The sequence below is a fragment of the Lynx canadensis genome, chromosome E2 (genome assembly GCF_007474595.2).
Source record: "Lynx canadensis isolate LIC74 chromosome E2, mLynCan4.pri.v2, whole genome shotgun sequence".
In the NCBI taxonomy this organism is placed as follows: Eukaryota; Metazoa; Chordata; class Mammalia; order Carnivora; family Felidae; genus Lynx; species Lynx canadensis.
The window spans coordinates 47,207,311-47,231,510 of record NC_044317.1 but is presented as its reverse complement, the minus strand read 5'-3'; the positions used below and the strand labels follow the sequence as shown (position 1 = coordinate 47,231,510).

The 24,200-nt window shown below is 53.4% G+C and overlaps 2 protein-coding genes across 2 annotated transcripts; both read right to left on the bottom strand.

The window, feature by feature from the left end:
• Positions 1 to 886: 886 nt before the first annotated feature.
• On the bottom strand, positions 887 to 8,411 carry SELENOV (selenoprotein V). Its single transcript, XM_030297340.1, has 7 exons — positions 7,411 to 8,411; positions 5,482 to 5,506; positions 5,299 to 5,352; positions 5,108 to 5,182; positions 4,896 to 4,990; positions 4,510 to 4,571; positions 887 to 966 (listed from the first exon to the last, which is right to left on the bottom strand). The coding sequence occupies exons 1-5, from the start codon at positions 8,409 to 8,411 to the stop codon at positions 4,913 to 4,915; spliced, it is 1,233 nt and encodes a 410-aa protein (XP_030153200.1). The 3' UTR covers positions 887 to 966; positions 4,510 to 4,571; positions 4,896 to 4,912.
• Positions 8,412 to 14,244: 5,833 nt separating this feature from the next.
• DLL3 (delta like canonical Notch ligand 3) lies at positions 14,245 to 22,591 on the bottom strand. Its single transcript, XM_030299816.1, has 9 exons — positions 22,523 to 22,591; positions 22,113 to 22,394; positions 21,184 to 21,238; positions 19,804 to 20,046; positions 18,532 to 18,746; positions 17,395 to 17,617; positions 15,339 to 15,930; positions 15,013 to 15,097; positions 14,245 to 14,668 (listed from the first exon to the last, which is right to left on the bottom strand). The coding sequence occupies exons 1-9, from the start codon at positions 22,589 to 22,591 to the stop codon at positions 14,663 to 14,665; spliced, it is 1,770 nt and encodes a 589-aa protein (XP_030155676.1). The 3' UTR covers positions 14,245 to 14,662.
• Positions 22,592 to 24,200: the final 1,609 nt, after the last annotated feature.

The following is a 24,200-nucleotide window of genomic DNA, read 5'->3' as shown; positions in this document are numbered from 1 at the left end:
CAGGTCATGATCTCACTGTTACGAGATCAAGCCCTGCATTGGGTTCCATGCTGAGCCTGCTTGGGATTCTTTCTTTCTCTCTCTCTCTCTCTCTCTCTCTCGCTCTGCCCCCCTCCCTCACACTCTCTCTAAAAATTAAATTTTTAAATTGAAAAAAAAAAAAAAGTATCCCAAACCAGGGCATAGGAAATGAAGATGCCACAAAAGAAAGAAAGTGGGGCACCTGAGTGGCTCAGTCTGTTAAGCGTCCAACTTCAGCTCAGGTCATGACCTCGCAGTTTGTGGGTTCGAGCCCTGCCTGGGGCTCTGTGCTGACGGCTCAGAGTCTGGAGCCTGCTTCGGATTCTGTGTCTCCCTCTCTCTCTGCCCCTCCCCCACTCCTGCTCTGTCTCTCTCAGTCTCTCAAAAATAAATAAACATTAAAAAGAAAGTGACTCAACAGCACCAGGAGTTGAGGCTAGCCAACCAGGAGCAAACCTGGGGAGCAACAGGAAAACAGGGCTAGGCTTCTCTTCAAGAGTGTTCTTCTTCTTTTTTTAATGTTTATTTTTGAGAGAGGGAGCAAGACAGTGGGTGAGCAGGGGAGGGACAGAGAGAGAGGAAGACACAGAATTCGAAGCAGGCTCCAGGCTCCGAGCTGTCAGCACAGAGCCCCATGCGGGGCTCGAACCCACGGACCGCGAGATCGGGACCTGAGCCGAAGCTGGACACTTGAACTGACTGAGCCACCCTGGTGCCCAGGATTAGGCTTCTCTCCAAACCTGCCCTTCCTTCCCCTCTCCACCGCCTCCCCTCTCACCTCAGGAGACAGTGTGGCAACATTAGACGAGGTCAGGCCAGAACAGAGAGGCAGATTGTATTTATTTCCGTTTTCACCCCTCCGCGACTCACCCCAGCCCCAGCTACCATCAGAAAAGGACCTGACTTGGCAACATTTCAGCCCTTCTCGGCATCCTGCTGAGGCTCCTGAAATGGAGAGGAGAGAGAAAATACTTTAAAACATCAAGAGCGATGACAACAACACTATAAAAATAATAGCATTTATACAGTGTTTACTATGTGTCAGGCACCATCCCAACGCTCCCCACTCTAGTCTCCTTGCCATTTCTCAAACACGCCACACACATTCCTACCCCAGGGCCTTTGCACTTGCTGCTCCCTCTGCCGGCTATATGTTCCATAGATAACCCCAGATATCCGCACGACTCAACTCCTTCCTTCTTTCAACTGTTTACTTACCATCTTCCCAATAAGGTCTTCCCCGACCACTCAAGTTAGGATTGCAAAAAACTCCCAGCACTACCCACCCCCACTCCTTTCCTGCTTTATTTTCTTCTCAGCACTTATTTCCACCTTCGATTTGCCTATGTGTCTCGTTCATTGTCTGTCCCCACCACTAGAATGTCAGCTTCACTAGGGCAGGAGTTCGCATCTGTTTTGTCCATGGCCGTATCATCCCCAGGACCCAGAACAGTATCCAACACAGAGTAAGTACTCAGCAAATATTTGTTGGATAAAGTGAAATCCAAGGAGGTAACGGCTATCATGGTTTCTGCTTGACAGAGGAGAAGACCAAGGCAGAGAGAGGTGAAGGCATTTGCCTGAAGTCACACAGCCAGTAAAATAGGGATTTGAAGCCAGACAATACTGACGTAACCATTGTCTATCCTTCCGTTTTTTAATACAGTTGATTGTCGTTCTTGTCCACCCAAAGCTCTCTCCCCATCATCCCTCCCCATGGGCTTAGGGAGACCAACTCCATTCCAAGTTGGAATGGCCACATGACTCAAGACTGGCCAATGAGAGCTCCGTGTTCCCTTGGGCCTCAGTGATTGGTTCAGGGATGAACATGTGACCTAATCCAGGCCAATAGGGATTTATGCCACCAAGATAGGGAGCCTCTCTGAGAATAAAGTTAGCCCAGGGAAAAAGCAGAACACAGAGTAAGGGAGGGTCAGATTCTCAATGACAACATTTTGCTGCCTGGATCAAGCCATTTCTGAAGCTCATTAGCCCCTAGACTTTTATTCTCATGAGCCAACTTTTTTGTTGTTGTTAAGCCAATTTGAACTGGGTTCTCTGCTGCAATAAGAACATTCATGACTTATTCCAATAACAACTGCTGTTCACTTACTGAAGAAGGGTTTTGACAAGCTCTTAATTCACATCTAACATCACCAGCTTCAGCCTTGTGTGGCTGGCTGGTGGATCCAGGATTTGAACCGAAGTTCCTGTGACCCTGGAAGCTGCATGCATAACTACTCTGGTATTCTGTGTATTGGCAGGTGTGAGAAACAGACGTCTCCTCTGCCTCCCCTGCCCCCATCCCCAGCATGGCTGCTTGAAAACAGACCTACTAAGTGCCTGGCACATAGTAGGCATTCCAAAAATACTGTGTAAATTTTTAAAAACAACTAATATAATGTGGACATTGTCTGGATCCTAATTCCCAACCCACCTCTAAAAAGATATTTTTGAGACACTTGAGTAGATCTTAGATGCCATTAAGACATTTTAAAATTTTTGTTGAGGGTGGGGGCGCCTGATGGCTCAGGTGATGCAGCATGCAACTCTTGATCTTAGGATTGTGAATTCAAGCCCCACATTGGGTATGAGCCTACTTAAAAAAAAAAAATCAATAAAATAAAATTTTTGTTGGGGGTGAAAATGGTCTTGTACTTCTTTTAAAAACTTAATTTGTTGGGGCACCTGGGTGGCTCAGTCAGTTAAGCATCCAACTCTTGATTTCAGCTCAGGTCATGATCCCACTGTTTGTGAGTTCAAGCCCCATGTCAGGCTCTAGGCTGGCAGTGTGGAGCCTGCTTGGGATTCTCTCTCTCCCCCTCTCTCTCTGCCCCTCCCATGCTGTCTCTCTCAAAATAAACTTTAAAAATAAAATAAGAGGGGCGCCTGGGTGGCGCAGTCGGTTAAGCGTCCGACTTCAGCCAGGTCACGATCTCGCGGTCCGTGAGTTCGAGCCCCGCGTCGGGCTCTGGGCTGATGGCCCAGAGCCTGGAGCCTGTTTCCGATTCTGTGTCTCCCTCTCTCTCTGCCCCTCCCCCGTTCATGCTCTGTCTCTCTCTGTCCCAAAAATAAATAAACGTTGAAAAAAAATAAAATAAAATAAAATAAGAGATGCCTGTGTGGCTCAGGTCATGATCTCACAGTTTGTGAGTTTGAGTCCTGCATCGGGCTCTGTGCTGACACTCGGAGCCTAGAGCCTGTTTCAGATTCTGTGTCTCCCTCTCTCTGCCCCTCCCCCGCTTGCACTTTCTCCCTCTTTCTCTCAAAACTAAACATTAAAAAATTTTTTTAAATAAAATAAAAACTTATTTATTAGAGATGCATACTGAAGTGTTTACAGGTGCAATAACGTGAGGTCTGGAATGTACCTTCAAACGCTAACATGCCAAAAAAAAAAAAAGTGGAGAGGAAAATAGATGGACTAGGAGAAAGTCGGTAATAATAGTTGACCTGGTTGACGAGCACATGGGGCTCACTGTACGGGGCTCGGAACTAGTGTACGTGTCTAAAATTTTCCGCCAAAAAAGCGTGAAAAAAATCATAGCTTCCCTTTATGTAAACGTCTAGAAAGTGCAAACTAATCTAGGAGGACAGAAAGCAGATCAGGGGTGGCCGGGGACAGGGCAGAGGGCAGGAGAAATTGCTGAAGGCGCCCTCTCAGTGGTCTTAAAAATCCAGTATCTGGGGCACCTGGCGGGCTCAATCAGAAGAGCACGTGACTCTTGAGCTCAGGGTTGTAAGTTCGAGGCCCACGCTGGGTGTGGGGATGACATAAATACGTTAACGAAATGAAAATGCAAACTAAGGGGCGCCTGGGTGGCTCAGTCTGTTAAACGGCCAATTCTTGGTTTCGGCTCAGGTTGTGATCTCGAGGTTCTCAGGGGATCGGTCCCTGAGTCACGCTCTGTGCTCCAAGCACAGTCCTCCCTGATCTTAACAAGGAGGACTCACTGAGCTAGGTAGGACTGGGAGTAGGATGTTTCTGACTCTAAGCACAGAGCCTGCTTGGGATTCTCTCTCTCTCTCTCTCTCTCTCTCTCAAATTAAGTAAATATTTAAAAAATTAAAAATCCAGGGGCTCCTGGGCAGCTCAGTTAGTTGAGTGGTTGACTCTTGACTTGAGCTCAGGTCATGATCCCGTGGGACCGAGCACCCAGGCGGGCTCTGTGCTGAGCACGGAGTCTGCTTGAGATTCATTCTCTCTCTCCCTCTGCCCCTCTTGCCCACTCACCCTCTCTCTTCTCTCTAAAAAAATAAATAAAAAGAAAAGAAATAAAAAATAAGAATCCAGTATCGGTGGCCAATAAATGGTCATGCATATGCTTTAATACCTTAAGACAATGTTAGCAATGGAACTTTCTGTCTGCAGTAATGAGTTCTATGTCCTACATCTGCACTGCTCAACATGTGGCTATAGAGCTCTTGAAATGTGGCTAGTGTAGCTAACAAGTGAATTTTTATTGTATTTAATTTTAATGAACTTACCATAAGTTGAAAAGCCTAAGTTGAAAAGCCGTAGGCTGTTATTGGGTGGCACAGCTTTACAACTGAAAGTGAAAGGAAGGGAGGGAGGGAGGGAGGAAGAAATTTAAAGCTCTTTTGAAAAAAATTTCATTGACATACACTGAGCCCTTCTTTGAGCCATGTACATTTACTACCTTAGATGAGGCATCTCCTGGAATCATCTCAACAACCCCATTTTACAGATGAGAAAACTGAGGTTCAGAAAAGGGTGTGGGTGACCTGCCCGGATCTTAACAGGGAGGACTGGCTGAGCTACGTTGTGAGTAGGTTGTTTCTGACTCCAAGGCAGCGCCCGCCCTGCGTGCTGCCCACCCTCAGCCCCGCCCACCTCGCCTCCCTCACCTCACCTTTGGCCGGTTGCCTGCTACCTTTTCCTAATTTCCTCGTCGATAATGCTCACAATCTTCTGCAGCCTGGCCTCATCCACAAAGCCATCGCCTTTCTGGGCACAGAGGGGAAAGAGCAGGGACATGTATGTCTCCCACCCCCCTCCACCGCCGCCCCCCCCAACCCAGCACCGCCCTCTCTCCCGGTCGGGGACACACACAATCACAATCACCTTCTTTGAATGGACCAGTTTTCCATCCACAAACACTTCAAACTCCCCTGTAGCCTGGGCAGATCTTTCCTCCTCCTGGGGAGGGAATGTTGGGGGTGGAGGGGAAGGTGAGAGCTCCTCTCCAAGCCCCTGGGGTCTAGGGACCCTAACTACCACCCCCCCTCACTCCCCCAGGACACCGGCACACTCACAAAGCATAGACAATTTGGAAATTGCAGCTCCAGACTCTTTCTCAGTAGAATGTACTGCAGGGAGGAGATGGGATCATGGGTTCACAGGATCAGAGGGTCATGGGGTCAGGGGAGGGGAAACAGGACCTCCTTCCAGACTTCCTGTCCAGCACTCCCCCCACCTCCAAAGTCAAAACTACTCACCCGAAGGCTGTAGCTTCAGAGGCCACTGGACGCCGAGGGAAAGAGAAGGGACACAAGAGAGAGATGGAGAGAAGACACTGAATCAGTATCTCCCCAGGCCCAGAGGGAGCCTGTGAACACCGGACTCCGATTCCATCCCATATTGCTAGCTCACCCAAGGCAAAAAAAAACCACAACAGTCCTCTGTATGGTCCACAAGCCCCCACGGTATCTGCCCCATTGCCTCCATTCACTCCCTGGCCCACTGCTCCAGCAAAGGAGGGAGGGAGGAAGCTCTTTTGAAAAAAATTTCGTTGACATACACTGAGCCCTTCTTTGAGCCATGTACATTTATGACCTTAGATGAGGCATCTCCTGGAATCATCTCAACAACCCCATTTTACAGATGAGAAAACTGAGGTTGAGAAAAGGGTGTGGGTGACCTGTCCCGATCTTAACAGGGAGGACTGGCTGAGCTAGGACTGGGACTACCCTCAGCCCCGCCTCCACCCCTCCTACCTCGGAACTCCTCCTCCAACACTGCATGACTCACCACAGGGCCTTTGCACTGGCTGTTCCCTCTGCAGAATGCTCTTATCCACATGGTTCCCTCTCTCCCCTCCTTCAGGTCTTTACTCATATATCACCTTCTCAAGGAGGCCTTTCTGACTACCCCATAAAATTGTGAAACCCCCCCCCATTCCTTCTGCCACTGGCACTGATCGCCTTTTTTTTCTTTAGTTTACTTATTTATTTTGAGAGAGAGAGAGAGAGAGAACACAAGCGGGGGAGAGTCAGAGAGAAGGCGAGACAGAATCCCAAGCAGGCTCTGCACCATTAGCGCAGAGCCCAATGTGGGGCTGGAACCCACAAACTGCAAGATCATGACCCGAGCCAAGATCAAGAGTCGGAAGCCTAACCGACTGCACCACCCAGGTGCTCCAGCACTGATCACCTTCTACGATGTGAGATAATGTACTGTGTGCCATATTTATTGTTCATTCCAGCCCCCTCCACACCAGAACGTGAGTGCCACAAGGGACAGAGATCTCTGTCTTATGCACTCCTGTGTCCCTGGTGCCGAGGACAGGGCCTGGCGCAAGGTAGGTGCTTAATAAATAGTGGTTGAATGAATGAATGAATGAATCTATGGAGTCAAAGAAAGCTAGAAAGGAGGAGAAGGGCAGAGAAAGAGGGGAAGATGAGGAAGTGGGGAGAAGGGGAGAGAGGCATTTACATAGGGAAAGGAAAAGAGACAGTGAGTTGGGGAGAGAGACAGAGCAGGAGAGACCACCTGGGCAGAAAAAATGGGGGGTGGGGGGAGTGAGACTGGGAGAGATAAGGGGGAGAGGATGTTCTAAAGCAGGAGAGAGACATGGGGATTGGGGGAGGTCCCTGCTGTTACTGTTGTCGTGGACCCAGAAGACCCAGCTCTGAGACCACCAAAGAGAACGGAAGCCAGCCTCCTTCCCCCTCTGCACTTGCGGTTCCTCCTCCCCTTGCCACCTCGATTGCCCTCCCAACACCCAGCTTTTCACGTGGAGGCCCCCTTCTCATCACCGCCTGAGAAAGGCCATCCCTGACCACCCAGTCTGGCATTCCCCCACCCCTCCCGGGCCTGGCTTTGGGTCTGCATGGCCCAGCCTGGCCTGGCGAGAAAAGCAGGTGGCGCTGTTCAGCACTCCATCCATCCTCAGAGCAGGCCTGGCCCTCGGGGGGCAGCACACTCCAAAATGAGTAAATGAGACTGAATGAATGAAGCTCAGAGCAGAGATTTGAAGCCAACAGTTCCCCAGCCCCAGAGAAAATGATAGGTGGAGCCAAGTGTCCAACTGGGAGTGGGGACTCCCTCCCCTCACCCTATCTTCAAATCCCGGAAGCCCCAGCGCCCACCCCCTCTGGGCTTTCCCCAAGGGGAGGAAGGCAGGTGTGGGCGGGGATGCCCCTCACCAGTAGATCACTCGAATCAGGATCTTGCTGTCCTCCGGTAAGTTCTCGAAGGTGGAGGTGAAAGCGGTGGCGAAGGAGTCGGTCTCCAGGATGGGTGCGGGAATAGAATCGGGAGTGGAATCCATCAACTTGGTGGCTGAGGAGTCTGCCCTCGAGGTTGACCCAAGGGTGGGCCCCAGGAAATCAGCGGCCGTTGGAGTGAGGGCAGGAAGGGACTCTTGGGTGACAGAGCCAAATTCATTGGCGACTGATGGGAAGTGCTTCACACTGGGTGTCGGTGAAAGATCCTTGTCCGGCCACACAGGGGGCTCCGGAGCAGATTCTGAGGGTGGATCCAAAGGTGGGGCTGAGTTCCCTAAGGATTCCCACGCAGGGGCAACGGCTGTGATCGGGACCCCGACTGGGAATGAGGTTGGGGCTGGGATCCGGGCCAGAGTCGGGGTCCTGATCGGAGTGGGCGTCCGGACCCGGGTTGGAATCTGTACTGGAGTCAGGGTCTGGACCCGGGTCGGAGTCCCGACGGCAGTCGGGGTCTGGACAGGAGTCTCAGTCCAGGCTGGGGTTGGGGTTTGGACCGGAGTCGGGGTCTGGACGAGAGTGGGGGTCCAGGCAGAGGCCGGGGTCTGGACAGGAGTCGGGGTCTGAGCGGGACTCTGGGCCCGGGCCGGGGCCGAGATCCGGACAGGATTCGGGGCCCGGCGCGGGGTCGAGGTCTGGGGGGGATTTGGGGTCCGGGCCGGGATCTGGACGGGACGCGGGGCCCGGACAGGGGTCTGGGCGGGATTCGGGGCCCGGGCCGAGATCTGGACGGGATTCGGGATCTGGACGGGATTCGGGGCCCGGACCGGGGTCTGGGCGGGATTCCGGGTGCGGGCTGGGGTCGAGGCCCGGGCAGGAGTTGGGATGCGGACCGGGATCGAGGACCTGACCGGGGTCGAAGCCCGGACCAAGGCCAAGACCCGGGCCGGTGAGGGGTTTGGGGCCCGCGCCTGGTTGTTCATGGGCAGCAGGGGGCCGGGAGGGCGGGGTTGGGATCCCGCCCCGTCCTCCTTCCTTGGGGCGGGGAGAGCCTCACGCACACCAGGGTTCTAAAATGGGAGAAGACCACAAGGGGGCACTGTTACATGGTGTTCCACGCTGTACACAGGTTCTACTGCGCTGGGCCTCCAGATCTCACCTAATTCCTGAACCCTACCTTCAAGGCAAGGAACACAGAGATTGCTCCAGCGTTCCTCTCACTATCGCTAACATTCAGGCCTTCAGTATGTTTCTTGAGTGCCTTTTGTGTGCACGGTCCTGTGCCGAGTGATTCTGGGAACAGAGCCCTGATCAGCAAACCCCTGGTCCAGTGATCAGGTTCCCTGTCCAGTGGGGGAAACATAGCCATCACCAACCAACAACAGCCCAGTGTGGCCGGGGCTGGAGTAGGGGAGGCACAGGCAGAGGGGTCAGAGACAAGGCGAGAGAGGCACAGGAGCCTGCAGAATCCCAAAAGGTGCTAGAACCAGCCTGGGGCGGAGGGGGCTCCCTGAAAAAATAACTGGGTGGTCAGGAGAAAACTAAAAATAATAACTAGCAAAAATAACAAGAGTTTGCAGTTACACAAGTGCTAAGTGCTACACATATAAATAACCACAGCTAGTAAGTGGCACAGCCAGGATTCAAATGGAAACTGTCAGGCTCCAGAATGCTGGTACTTAACCACTCTGCAAATGGCCCCATCGCACTGTGAGCTCCTGGGGGGGGGGGGGGGGGACTTACTTGCCTCGTTCACTGCTGAGTCCCCTGCTCCCAGAATAAGAGCTGGCATGTTCATGGGAGGTCCACAGTAGGTGTTTCATAAATATTTACCTTTTTAAAAACAAGTTTTAACACTCACATGAAATTGGAAAAACAGTGTATAGAATCCTGTAGGGGTCTCTGGGTGGCTCAGTCGGTTAAGCTTCTGACTCTTCATTTCGGCTCAGGTCACAATCTCGCGGTTCATGAGAGCCTGCATTGGGCTCTCGAGTGGAACCTACTTTGGACTCTCTCTCTGCCCCTGCCCTGCTCTCTCTCTCTCTCAAAAAATAAGCTATAAAAAAAATTTTTTTAAGAATCCTGTATTAACTTTCATCCAGCTTTCCCCAATAATAGCATCATATGTAACTACAGTACCTTATCAAAACCAGGACTCTGACATTGGTCCAATACTATTAGGTCAGGTACAGACCTTATGTTGAATCATGGAAGAGTTTTAAAAGGAGAGTCATGGGGCACCTGGGTGGCTCAGTTGGTTGAGCGTCCAACTCTTGATTTTGGCTCCGTTCATAACCCCAGAGTCCTGGGATAAAGCCCCATGCTCAGCAGAGCCCCTTGGAATTCTCTCTCCCTCTCCCCCTGCCCTTCTCCCCTGCTCACGCTCTCTCTCCCTCTCTCAAAATTAAAAATTTTTTAAATTTTAAATAGGAAAATCTTGAGAAACATTGAATTTTTTGTGTGATTCTATCTAAGCAAGTTTCTACCCCTCTCTGGGCTTCAGTTTGCCTCCCTGTGAAAAGGGCTTTCCTTTTATCACATAATATTGAGAACTAACACTGAGCATCTATTATCTGACAGCCTCTGATACAAAATGCTTTGTACATATTTAAAACGTGTCTCCAAGTCGCCATTCATTTTTCATTTCTTTCTCTCTCTAGTTCAAGACTCTTGAAGCTTGTGAATTCTTTCTTCTGACAATTCAAATCTACTATTGAGCTCTTCTAGAGGATTTTTCATTTTAGATATCCTCCTTTTTGGCCCCAGAATTTCCATTTCTTTTTTTTTAATTTTTTTTTTAACATTTATTTATTTTTGAGACAGAGAGAGAGCATGAACAGGGGAGGGTCAGAGAAAGAGGGAGACACAGAATCTGAAACAGGCTCCAGGCTCTGAGCTGTCAGCACAGAGCCCCACGCAGGGCTCGAACTCACGGACTGCGAGATCATGTCCTGAGCTGAAGTCGGCCGCTTAACCGACTGAGCCACCCAGGTGCCCCTCCATTTCTTTTTAAAATAACTTCTCTCTCTGTTGATAGTCTCTCTTTGGTGCCACATGGTTTATTGCTTTTAGGGTTTTTTTTTTTTTTTAAGCTTTATTTATTTTTGAGAGAGAGAGAGTGCAAGCAGGGAAGGGGCAGAGAGGTGGGGACAGAACATTCCAAGCGGGCTCTGCGCTGACAGCAGGGAGCCTGATGCAAGGCTGGAACTCAGGAGCCTTGAGATCATGACCTGAGCCAAAGTCGGATGCTCAACGGACTGAACCACCCAGGCGCCCTTGCTTTTATTTCTTTAATCACAGTTGCCTTTTGCTCTCCAAACATATTTGTAATGGCTGCTTTGAAGGCTTTGTTCATTCCAACATGTGGTCACTCTCCCCAGGGTGGGCAGTTTCTCTTGCCTCCCTCCCCCTCCAGTATGCCGTTCTTACTTCCACACCTATCTCGTATTTTTTTGTTGGGAACCGGACATTTCAGATAGCACATTATGGCAACTCTGGGCACTGGCCCCGACTCCCTGGGGTTTGTTTGTTTCCCTGGTTAGTGACTGGCTAGGTGATTTAAGTCTATTCTCCTTTCTCCAGCAAGTGTAGAGCAGGGGGGAGGGTGGATGGGGACACAGACTCAGATATGCCCAGTCATCCTGGGCTGGTGGGTTTGGGCAGGTTCTCTGGGTCTTTCTGACTGTGCCGGGCAGGTAAGCTCCACCAACTGTCAGCTGTTTGCTCTACAGTCCTCATTGTTTTCAACACCATGGGGGCATCAACTTTTTCAGAGACAGATCCAATCAAATTAAGGATCCTTTGAATGGTTAGCTCCCAGAGTCAGTTTGAGATTAGTTCTGATCCCAGGAAGGCTCCTCCCAGCTGTCTCTTTCCTTGGCTCTCCAGCAAACTAGCCAGAACCTACCCATCTCTTTCCATCGCTTTCCAGCACAACTTCCGCTGTTTTTGAGGCACCTTCAGACTTGAACTCCACACTGTTGTGAAGAGTCTGTTCCTTTGAGAAAAGACTTGGGAGCTCTCTGTTCTGCAGCCTGCCTTCCCAACAGACAAAATCTCTGAGCCACAGCTCTGATACTGGGGAGGGGGACAATGGTAGGCTTGGCTCAGAGTAACCCCACTTTAGGAGCGGAGTCCTCAGCGGGGTGAGGCGGCGGCCCCAGGTCTCTTAGCTTGCCTTCTGGATGTGAACCCCCTGCCCCAGGAGCCAGGGAGGGACAGTCAGGGCTCCGGCATTCTTGGCCACAACACATCGAACACAGAGTCCCCCAAGTACGGGCTGGGCTGGAGAAGGGAGCCCCCACCTCTTGGTGGTGCTCCCCCAGAACTCAGCCTCAGCAACAAGTAGCTGGTGGCAGGACGAGATACACTGACGCTCTGCCCCTCCCCTGAGGACAGCCTCCAGCTTGGAGCTGGGGGCGGGGAGGGAGCCCAGGCAGGAATGGAGGAGGGGGGGTGTTACTGGAGCAGGGTGGGGAGGGGGTGGGGGGGAGGGTATTGGTTTACTTGTTACTGATTCTCCCTGTTCTCACCAAACGTTTAGTAGATTTTCTCGAATGAACGGTTATTAATTCGCTATGTGCCTTCAGGATCATTCCCAGAGGCTTTAAACAGTTGATCTGTCATTTTGTTTTTATAATTTGCACCAGTTTGCCAGCAAGCGGGTCTGCCGAGCTCCTCCTGAGGTGAATGCCAGGTGAACTCCATACAGTCCATTTTTAAAACACAAATGGTAGCACCCTATACATTCCTTTGCACCTTGTCCCTTCCCCCCCAGTCTTGCACAAAATGCATAGATGGTAATTTCATATTAGCACATCGATATCTGCCTCGTCCTGTTAACAACTGTATAATATCGTATTTATAAATGGCCCCTAATTAATGTAACCAGTCCCCTCTCATCAGGCACTTAGGGTGTTCACAGCCTTTCGCTATTATAAACAACCACTGCAGGGGTGCCTGGGTGGTTCAGTCGGTTAAGCATCCAACTTCGGCTCAGGTCATGATCTCACAGTTTATGGGTTTGATCGCCACATCAGGCTGTGAGCTGTCAGCACAGAGCCTGGAGCCTGCTTCAGATTCTGTGTCTCCCTCTCTCTCTGCCCCTTCCCCACTTGTGCTCTCTCTAAAATAAATAAAAACACTACAAACAACCACTGCAATACAGACACCTTTGTGCACAAGTGAAAGTTCACGCGTAATTCGTATCCTAGACACGAAACCACCAAATTGAAGGGAATGTGAATTTTTCATTTCACTTTTTTAATGTCACATATTTATTTTAAGGGAGAAAGAGAGAGGAAACAAGCAGGGGAGGGGCAGGGGTAAAGGGAGAGAAAGAATCCCAAGCAGGCTCCACACTGTCCGCACAGAGCCTGACACCGGGCTCGAACTCATGAACCTAACCATGAGAGCACAACCTGAGCCGAAATCCTGAGTTGGAAGCTTCAGTGACTGAGCCACACACGCACCCGTGAATTTTTCATTTTAGAAATTATATTAAATTACCCTTCTGATGTTTTGTGTGATACGTCATAAACATCAGGGTGTTGAGGCAGCCAACACAGCTGCATTTTTGGTGTTTAGAAACAAAGCAGCACAACCCTATAGCTCTTTAGCACCGAGGCGTCAGGAAGGACAGCTGCATCCCAAACCCCGCACTCACCGGCTCTGTCTCCGCAGTAGTTACTTCCCTCTTTGAGCCTCAACTTTCTCTTCTATAAAATGGATCCCTTCTCCTCTCACTGACTGGTTCTGTTGTGTTAAAAAAGAAAGCGCAGGGGGGGGCGCTGGGTGGCTCAGTTGGTTAAGTGTCCGACTTCGGCTCAGGCCATGATCTCATGGTTTGTGAGTTTGAGTCCTGCGTGGGGCTCTGTGCTGACAGCTCAGAGCCTGGAGCCTGCTTTGGATTCTGTGTGCCCCCACCCCTGCCCTCCCCTGCTTGCACTCTCTTTCTCAAAAATGTAAAAAATTAAAATTAAAAAAAGAAAAAGAAAAGAAAGCACAGGCTGGAGGGGGCGGGTGCTGGCTGGCTCAGTAGATGGAGCGTATGACTTATGATCTCAGGGCTGTGAGTTAGAGCCCCACGTTGGGTGTAGAGATTACTTAAAAATAAAATCTTAAAAAAAAAAAAAAAAAAGTACAGGCTCAAAATGACGTCACTTGGGTGAAGTCACCAAACTGGGGCTTAATACCCAACCAATTTGCAGTTTCAACTCCACCGAAAAAAATGTAAGTCTTAACAGGTCAGGCAGGAATTTTCTGGTCAGCACCCATAAGGTGATCAGTCACATGGACCTCTCCATCCCCCAAAGCAAGCTGAGGTTAAGTCCCCAATAAGACCCCCTGCCCTTCCCCTAGAGGAAGGTGACAGTGCCTGGAACAATCCTTTCTTTGATAACTTCCTTGCCCCCCTCTCCTTCCTATAAAAACCTTCCACTTTGTGCAACTCCTCCGAGCGTCCCTCTACTCACCAGACCGGAGGCTGCCCAATTCACGAATCCCTTTATAAAGCCAATTAGCTCTTCAAACTTACTCAGCTGTTTTGCCTGCCTGATACAATACTCTCAGGTCTAGTAACAAACCCGGATTTGAGGCAGAGGGAGGGACACTGCTCTAGCCACATTTTCCACCTGATTTGGACAGCCTGACTCACTTCACTTCCCGCCGCACGCTAGACAAATAACCAAGACTGACGAATCACAATAAAACATACTTGGGGGGGGAGGCCACGTGACACGCCAGAGCCAGTGAAAGCCCCGTTTGCAAATGAAGTCGTTCCCAGACACAACTGGAGAAGGGGGGGGGGGGGACTCCCGGTCGTGAATCCAGCTCCGCTGAAACTACACCCACTACAACATTCATTTTTATGAACTAATACATTCTCCTCCTTATTTAAGCCACTTTGAGTTGTTTCTGATCCCTCCAGCAGAGTCTTAACTGGTATGCTTCCCAGGAGACACGATCTCTCCCCTCAGTCCCAACACGAAGTACAAAGCACTTAGCCCAGTGAGTCAAAGCTGATCAAAGTAAGAGCCTTTATAGAGGTCTCTGGACAGAGACGGAGAGAGGAGAAAATAGGATATAAATAACCATTATGTACAACTCCCAACAGTAAAATTCTCCCAGCCACCCCCTCCAGCTCCAAAGTGTCTAAGGCAGAACATTGGGCACCACCAAGTAAATACAAAAATATCCGGGTCCTGTCTCCAGGCGCTGATGGACAAGGGGCAGGTCAGGCCTAGAAATGAAATGAGTAGGTGGCATTAGAAAGGGCTGCCCCTCTGCCTCCTCTCCCTCTCCCCAGGGAGGGGAAAACAGTGAAGCTCTGGCTGAGGCTCCCACTGTGACCTCACGAAGGCCACAGGTCTGCCAAAGAGAAGATGGCAAATAGCTCCAAACGACAGCAAAAGGGCTGCAAACTAGAATTAATTTAAGCCATAACTGAGGGGTGGCTTAAGGACCTTCCAGAGACTCTACCCTCCTCAGCTTACAGATAGGGTAAAGGAGGGCTACGGGAAATGCAGGGGCTGCCTCCGCCCAGCGTGCCCAAAGTGCGCGGAGCGGGTAGAGGTGGGTAGCTACCTCCCGGGCATAGATGGAAGGCGCAGATATGACGTAAATCGCACGAGAGTCTCCATCTTCGGGGTGACTCCAGTCCTCGGGCTGGCTGCGGGAGGAAAAGAATAAGATCTCGACCCTTCAAATTCTCAGTTCTTGTTTCCCCCACCCTCCATGGAGAGAACCCAAGGCCAACTAAGGGGGCTAAGGAACCTCCCAATCAAAGAGGCCTCGGGCAGATAAGGGGAAGGAACCAATCAAGAAGGTGTATCGAGGAAGCAAGCCAATTGCACTATGGAAGCTGAGGTAAGCAGCCAGGAGAGACAAGGCGAACGTCTGCGGTCCCTCACCTCGGGCCATCCTCGGAACCCTCCTGCGTTCTCCGGTTGTTGAGTGCGTCTGGTAGCGCATGCACCGACGGCTCCGGGGTCCCCGCCAGCAAGCGAGACCCAGTATCCCGGACAGGACCACGGCGTCGCACGTGGACCAGCAAGAGCGCAGTGCCGGCCAAGCCCGCGGCCACCAGCAGTCCCAAAGCCGGGGGCAAAAGGAAGCGCTGGGGATCCCCCTGCCTCAGGCCTGGTAGGGCCGCGGGTAACGCGCCTGTGCCGTCGTCCACGCCGACGGGGTGAACCGGAAACTCGCAGCGCGCGCCCATGTAGCCGGGCGCGCAGGCGCAGACGAGGCCGGAGAAGTGGGCGTAGCAGCGGCCGCCGTGGGCGCAGGGGCGCGCGGCACACGGGTCGGCGCGCTCGCGGCAGTCACGGCCGCCGAAGCCCAGTGCGCAGGAGCAGCGTCGCGCGCCACCACCCTCCAGGCACGTGCCGCCGTTGGCGCAGGCGCGGCCGGTGCAGTCGTCCAGGTCGTGCTCGCAGCGCGGCCCCGCGAAGCCGGCGCGGCAGCGGCAGCGCAGGGCGTGGCCCAGGTCCAGGCAGAGCCCGCCTGTGGGGAAGGGGCGTCAGCAGCAAGGCCCGGACCGCACTTCCTCGGCGGGCGTCTGCTCCTCCGGGCGTCTGCTCCTCGGCTCTGTAACCCCTGCCCGCCCTTTCCTCTGGGTCCCCACTCCCTCCATCTAACTCTAGGGCCAGCCTCTGGGAAAGCAAGCCCGCTTTTCTCCCGGTGAAGTCTTGGATTAAGTCGGCCTCACCTCTTCGGCGCCCTGTGTCCCTGTATCTTTCTCTCGGCTTCAACAATACTCAAATGGCAGTTGCAGAACATGTTTTAGCCAGCTGGCCTTTGCCGGTGCCTTCTGCCTGGGATGCCCCTTCCCTTTTCACTTCCTCCTTTCCTCCCATTCTTTTCACCTCTTCTCTTCCTGAGCTCACCCTTCAGGTCTCTGCTGTCTCCTCCAGGAAGCCTTCCCTGACTCCATCCCAGCCCTGCGCTCCCCCATCACAACCCGGACAACTCTGGGCTCCGAGGACAAGTGTGCCCTCCCCCACTGGACTGGTACCCCCATGAGGGCGGGGCCCAGAGCTGTTCTGGTCACTGCCACGACCCTAGTACCTCTCAGCCCAGAGTGAACACCCAGGGTTTTGGAGAGTTTTTACACTCATGATCTTCTGACACCTATATCAGATCAGGTCTCTCCACTGCTCAGAAGACTCCTGTCGCTCCATCTCCCTCGGGGAAAACCAAAAATCCTCATCATAGCCCATGAAGTCCCACCGGGTCTGTCACCTCCCTGACCTCATCTCTCACCACTCTCCCTGCTCCTTCTGCACCAGCTTCCCTGGGACCCTTAACCAGCCAGGTACGTTCCGACCTCAGGGCCTCTGCACTTGCTGTTCCCTCTACCTGGAACATACTCTTCCCCAGATCCCCGCATGGCTCCCTCCTTCACTACCTTCAGCAAGCTTTTCCCTAACCACTTTGGCTCAAGTGTCAACCTTCCAGCTCATACACACCTGCCTCTGACTTTATTTTTCTTCGTAGTTTTTATCACCATCTAACGTCCCATATAATTATTTATTTAGTTTATCAGCTCTATGAGGGTAGGGATTTTTGTCTATCTCATTCCCTGCTGTTTCCCTAGTGTCTAGAACAGGACCTGGAAGACTGTAGATACTCATTTTTTTTTTTAAAGTAATATCTACACCCAAAATGGGGCTTGAACTTACAACCCCGAGATCGAAAGTTACATGCTCCACCGACTGAGCCAGCCAGGTGCCCCCTACTCCAATATCTTTGAGACAGGAATACCACCTTGTGCATTTTACAGAACAAACAGGCTGGGCAGAGGGGGAGGGTCACTTCCACAGGCCACAGGCTAGAGAGAGCACAGCTAGGATTCCCACCCAGGACTGTCTGAGCCAAGCCCTGCTTTTGCCCACTGACCATGCAGGGGACCCCCCCCATATCCCCCCCCCCCCACACCATCCCTCACCATCTGTCCTCCCACCTCACCGTTCCGGCACGGTTTCAGGCTGCACCGGTCCACTCTCTTCTCACAGTTGGAGCCTTGGAAACCGGGTGGACAGTGGCAGACGTAGGCAGAGTCAGGGTCTGCGCCTCCCACACACAAGCCACCATTGAAGCAAGGTCCATCCGCACACGTCACCCCGCTCACCTCACACCGCAATCCGTAGAACCCGCGGGGACAGGCGCATTCGAAGGATCCTGATGTCTCCTGGGTAGCAGCAAGAGGGCTTCAGAACGGGGTCTCCTGGGAGCAAAATCCCATCCCCCCTCCTCCCTCGAACATGGGGGGCTGCTCATTGTCCCGTCCTGCCTCACCTGGGAAGTCCCCCATGAAACAATCCCTCGCTGCACTCCATGTTTCTGGATCCGCCCATCCAAGCCCACAGAGGGGAGGCTCTGGAGGCCCGGAGGCCCCCATTCCCACTTCTACACCTTCACCTACAAATGCTGCCAGCCTGGTCTGCCCTCCCGATTTTGTCCGCAGAGCCAAATCCTACTTCCAGGTCCTAGCCCTAAGACCACCTCCCCCATGAAGCCTTCTCTGATCTCCCCTTCTCAGGCCCTCCCCCTACCTTGAACCCTGACTGTTCTCACAGTCCTTTGGTGGCACTGTTCAGGTGGCCCACGCTGGGCTCCACTTTATCCCAGTACACCCCAGCTTCATGCCCACTGCCACATGTTTGCTTTCCCCAGGCCACTCAGCTGGTCTACCCACTCCACTGCCCCTCAGCCAAATTGGACTTCAGAAGCCCCCAGCCCTGGGCCCATCTCTAGGAAGCCTTCTCTAATGCTCCTCATCCTAAATTCCCAACTCACCTGGCCCCAGTGCTGCCCACTTTGAGCCCTCAGGTTGTTCTCTATTCTGGGGGGGGGGGGAAGTTGGTAGTCCCATAGGACTCATCATCCACGTGCCCGCACCTTTAGGTGCCACCCACTGGGCCTGTTCTTCCCAATCCTATTCCCATCACCTAATTCCACCTCGTGGCCCCACATGCAGGTTGGACAGCCCCAGGAAGCCCTCCCCTGACAGCTACCCCCAGCCCTTCCCGGGGTGTGATCTCAAACAGCCCCAGATGGGGGTAAAGTACGGATCAGGATGACGTAGGAGGGGGTGATACTGACACTGCAGCTGCCCCCGTTGGCACATGGGTTCCCATCACAGGGCCCAGGCCTGGGTACAAGGCATCCAGTGGCAGCAGAGGATGGGCCCCTGGGAGTGAGGCAGCTGCTGGAGACGGGGATGGTGCAGAGGGGCCCAGTCCAGCCCTCCAGGCATCGACATTCATTGGGCTGCTCACAGAAGCCGTGGTCTGGACTGCAGCCGGCCCGACATGCCGCTACGGGGGAAGAAGAGGCAGAGGGAAGAGTAACATTGATGAGAGCAGGGTCAGGAGGATAGGAATCGGACAAGTGTCTGGGCGCTCTGTGTGCACCACCTTGTTTCATCCTTGTGACAGACAACCCTCTGGGCTATATGGTATTGTAACTTCCCCCTCAGTTTCCAAACAGGGAAACTGAGGCCCAGAAAGGAAGACAGGAAGTAGCAGACAGAGGATGTGAACCCAGGTCACCGAGCTCCAGAGTCTGTGTTCTCAGAAGGAGAATGGAGTGGGGGCTCCAGGGTCTGAGCTTGGAGAGAGGAGAGTGAGAGAAGGGGCTTGGGGCTTGGGGAAGGGCCCCTGGCCTTTCAGGGGGAATTGGGAAGGTCTTGAATTTGGGCAGGTCCGGGAGAATCTGGATAAGCCTGGGAGTCCTACGGGCTTCCGTGGGGCTCAGACGTTTGGGGAGGGGGTCTGAGGGTACCCATAATGGAAGTCAGGGATCCAAGCTTTAGAAAGCAATGGTATCTGGCCCGCAATTGCAAGGAGAGGATAAAGAATCCTTTAATGAGGGGGTTGTGGGAAACTGCGAGGAGTTTCCAAAGCTCCTGGGTGGGGGGTAAGAAGGGCCCCAAGCGTTAGAAGAGTTTAGAGGGTCCTAGCATCCGGAAAGGGGTGTGGCATGGGTTAGAGGTGGAACCGGGCGTGGGTACCGGCATGGGAAATGGGTGTGGGTTCCTATTAGGGAAGACAAAAGTGTTAGGAAGAGAGAAGCGGGTGGAGTGCCCAGGCAGGGCTAGAGAGAAGTCTAGGGTCCTCAGTTTCCCCGAAGGTGGTAGCTGGATCGTGGGGAGGGGGCTGAACAGCGAGTGGGGCTGGAGCGGGGCGTGGAGTACTTGGCCAGCGGTGAGCAGCATTCCCTAGTTTCCTGGAGAGGGATGTCTGCGGTCCCCGGGCTGAGCTCTTGGGTCCCCAGTTCCCTGAAGACGGTAACGAGGTTGTGCAAGGGGCCTGGGGGCCGCGAGTGCAGCTAGGGAAGGGCCGGGGATGGGGTGGGGTGGAACGCAAGACTCACGCGCTGCCTCGCACTCGTCCTCGACCGGCGCGCAGGGGCGCAATTCTGGACCGCACCGCGAGGGGGCGCTGCGCGAGCGGCAGAGGCGCGCGCATGCGGCCCCGACGGCGGGCGGCTCGCAGCGCGCGCGGTAGGAGAAACGTAGTTCCCAGGCGCCTGCGCGCTGCACATCCCGCGCCCACGGGCCCCCGGCCGCTAGGCGGCGCCGGCCGGCCACGCGCGCCAGAAGGCTCCAGGCGGGTCCTGCGGGGAGAAGGGAGCCGCGCTGGGGTGGGGGGCCGGGCCGGAGCCGACCCGACTCAGTCTCGCAATACAGATGGAGCTTGCACTCTCCCGGCTTGTATTCTCCCTGCCCCTCTTAGCGAGGCCCAAACACCGCTTTGAGAGCCCTGAGAATGGCGGTTCAACCCTTAGCAAGGCTGTAAACTCCTATAATGTACCCTGGGACCTTTGATGTCGCGATCCCGTTAGTACCCTATGACCATCATGATGAGAACAGTTCTCCCACAGAAGCCGAAATAACCCTATATTTTGCACCAGAATCTGTGTATATTAAGGCAGTAATGAGACCTCTTAACACCCTGTGACATCTGCTGTCTCTATATGACCAAGGGGCAATGGCAGGTCTTTTGAAGTCGTAACACCCCCAAATTGTGTCTCAGGATCTTCCTAGAGCAAAATGGTGACAGAGATCCCAATTACTAGACCATAAATGACCCTCTTGCCTGAAGCCTTGGGATACCGAGACAGTGGCATTTTCTCCCCAGCAAAACTGTCATCCCCTCCCCAACATTGTGCCACAGCTTTCTATATCTACACGGTGACAGCACACCCCCACTGTGGGCCTTACATGGTACCCAAATCCCCCTCAAATTAAGGATAAAATACCATATCCCTCCCTGAAACCTTTGCTCAATATTCTCTCTGGTGAAACTGTGACATCCCATTAGGGCTCCGGGGACCTCTATAGGGACACCATGACAGAACTCTGAATGGAGAACAGGAAGTAACCCATATTGAACCCCGGGGTTATCATATTCAGATGGCGATAGAGCAGAACTGTGAGATGCTATATCCTGCTCTGGTGGCTTCGATTCTAAGATAGTACGAGAGCTTCCCTCTGGCATACTTCACCTGGGATCCGGCCAGAGACTCCTACATCCAGAACCAGGACATTTCTACACTGACATGCCACGAGCCCCGGGGCTACTAACACCCAGCACCACACTCTGGGAGCTGTGGGGACCTCCTGGGTCCAGCGATCCCGTGAACGCTCCACTCTACAGATAGCCCCATGTCACTATCTTGGAACTTACATCGGGCCCGATTCCCTGGAGCCCCCACACTCTACACTTCAGTCTGATGACTAAAGACACTCACCGCCAATCTGTTCTAACTCTTCTCTCCAGGTTTCGATGATGAGAGAGAAGGTGCCCTGGTTGGGTGGAGGAAGGAGGAAAGGATGGAAGACAGTGGTCAGGGTGGGGGGGGTACTTGATGAAGGCCAGATTTTAGGGGTGATGGTCATTCCAGGGACCAAGCAGACAAGGGACAGTTCTGAGAGGGACTGGCCCAGGGAAGGAATGACAGTTTGGGCTTCCTTTATGGAGCACTTGCTGCAGATGAAAACTATACTGGAGATACCTGGTTGAATCCCTCAAAAGGGACCCCTGTGAGGTATCATGATGATCCCATTTTATAGATGAGGAAACTGAGGCTGGAAAAGGGAAAGTCACCTTGCCCAAAAGGCCAAGAGGTCTAGAATTCATACACAGGTCTGTTCACCTCTCCACTTTTGGGGCTGTGGGATGGGAGATAGGATTTTGAAGGTAAAATTCATGCATATGGGCCCCAACCGGAATATCTGAGAAGGGATAAAGTGAGAGGAGATTGGAGTCCCAAAGACAGGGTATGGGAAGGTCCCAAGTGCAGGGAGATTTGGAGATAAAGGTAAGGAGTCAAGTGTTTAGGGATCCCCAAGGAAGAGAGGTAGTATTCTGTGAGTTGAAGATTTACAGAGGTAAGTTTGGCGTTCTGGGAATTTGGGGTCTCAAGCATGCTGGGCGGGGGTCAGAACATTTGGGATCTCCATAGGGGAAGTTGGAGTCAGAAGTTTCCGGTACCTTGTGAGTAGGATTTACGGGTCTAAGAATGTGGGATTCCAGATGATAGTTACTGGTCTGGAAATCTGGGGTCCCTAGGTGGCGAGGTTGGGGTCTTGGGAGTTGGCGGGCAGAAGGCCATAGAGGTTTGGGTAAGGCCTCCAAGCACGGGGGCGAGGGGGGGGGGGCGCTGGGGCGGGTTCTCACCGGCCAGGCTTCCCGGAAGGGTACGCGCATGAAGCCGTCGGGCAGCGGCAGGTCAGGCGCCGGCGCTCCAGGCTGCTGGGTATAGACCGGTCCGCGCGCACTCAGCGCCGCGCCTAGGGCGCACGGAGATTCGCCGGCCTCTTCGGAGACCCCTGGCTTCAGGCAGACCCTAAAGAAGAGGCGGCACGGGCCCTGGGCGCTGCAAGGGGACCGCGGGGCCCCCGGGCCTGGTCCCGGCCCAAAAGAGTGGATCTGCAGCTCGAAGACGCCTGCCGGCCCTGCCTGGGGCCGGAAAGGAGTACCGGGTGAGGAGGCGTGGGGGCCCAGGCTCCCGTCTGTCCCGCGCCTCCGCCGCACGACTCCTGCGTCCCACCCCTTCCCATCCCACCCCTTTCTATTCCTGCTCTGACCTGGGGAAGGAAAAGAAGCGCCAGGATCACCGTCCGGGACAGGAGCTGGGCCATCTGCGGGCTGACCATGGCCTTTCGGGGGTGCCGGGAGCCGCAGCTGCTGGCTCCCGAGCCTTATATCTGAGGGGACGGCTCCGCCCCTTCAGGCAGCAGCCCGGCTCCAGGAGACCCTAGGGGAGGAGATCGCAGGGGAAGGGGAGCTTGCTGGAGCAACCGTGAGATTGTAATATGGGCAGAAGCAATGTAGTGAGCGTGTGATCTTGTGTGTGGTTGTGGGCACGACTTTGTGTGTGGCTGAAGATGAGGTGGGGTTAGGTGCAGCCAGTGTGTAAAGTTATGTACGATTTTAAATTCTGTGCGTGTGTGGTGTGATCAAGAGTTACCGGGTGGAGGCTGCACGTGACTGATTGTGTGCCTAAAATTGCATATGGTGAAGACAGGTTGTGAGGTTGTAATTCTAAGATTCTGTGGTGTGTGTGTGTGTGTGTGTGTGTGTGTGTGTGTGTACGCGTGTGCACCAGCGTGGGAAAACAGGGGTGTACCTGATTTCCTGACTGTGTGACTTCTTGAGACCGGCTGTTGTGGATGTGCGTATCATTGCGTAAATGTGAGATCCTGAACACTGTGTGTAGCCATGTGAACCTTCAAATCTCTGGTCTGTGCAGGCACCTCTGGGTGGCTGCGTGGGGGGAAGGGTCTGCATAAGCTGTGAATAACCGAGCGTCCCTGTGTGAAAGAGGTTAGGTGTGGGAAGTCCGTGGCTGTAGCCCTGCGTGGACGCGACGAAGATCCAGGGTTCTTTGTGGACCCCCATGTGCGTGTACACGCGCGGTGTGTGCTCCCCTCCCGAAGACAAAGCCACCCTTCCAACCCCCGCTTCGCGGATGCACCAGACGCCGGCGTGAGGAGCCCCCGCCTGAGAGGGGGCTCCAGCTGTATGTAAATGCCGCCATCTGCCGGACGGCCGCGCCCCTCCCCCTTTGGGCCGCAGCTGGGCCGCCCGTTTGGCCTCCGGAAGGTGTGAGGAGCAAATGGGCAGGAAATTCCGTCTTCACAAATCAGGGGCCCGCTCCCTCACAGTGGGGGGGGGGGGGGGGGGGAGGGGGCACCCCGGGCCCTCCAGAAGCCCCTTAGTATTCCCGGACCACCGCAAGGGAAGCCCAGTTAGGAGCAGATGCTCCGGCTTCTCTGGCCGTAATCGTTCTGTGCCAGGTGCGGAGTGAAGCGCTTAGATGACGTGAACTCCCCGCAAATAACACTTTTTAATAGTTGGAGGCTAATAATTATAGGGGGGGGGGATACAGGTTCCATTTACAAATTTTTCTTTTGGAGAAGACAGAATGATCAACAAAGCATAGTCCAGCAGAACCGGGCACACACAAGCGCGCAGCGATTTTTTTTTTAATTTTTTTTAACGTTTATTTATTTTTGAGAGAGAGAGAGAGAGAGAGACAGGGGAGGAGCAGAGAGAGAGGGAGACACAGAATGGGAAACAGGCTCCAGGCTCTGAGCTGTCAGCACAGAGCCCGACGCGGGGCTCGAACTCACGGACCGTGAGATCATGACCTGAGCCGAAGTCAGACGCTTAACCGACCGAGCCACCCAGGCGCCCCGCGCGCAGCAATTTTCAATGAAGGAGAGTTCGACGAAGTAGTTTGCTCTTAGGGGCGCCTGGCTG

Bases quoted from the DNA above. Each gene is read 5' to 3' on its own strand.
- DLL3 (XM_030299816.1), bottom strand. From the start codon at position 22,591: ATGGTCAGCCCGCAGATGGCCCAGCTCCTGTCCCGGACGGTGATCCTG. The intron at 21,239-22,112 runs GTGAGAACCCGC...CCACCCAACCAG, and splicing joins CCTTCCGGGAAGCCTGGCCG to GGCACCTTCTCTCTCATCAT. The intron at 15,098-15,338 runs GTGAGGGACCGC...TTCCTCCCGCAG, and splicing joins GGTTCCGAGGATGGCCCGAG to CCAGCCCGAGGACTGGAGTC.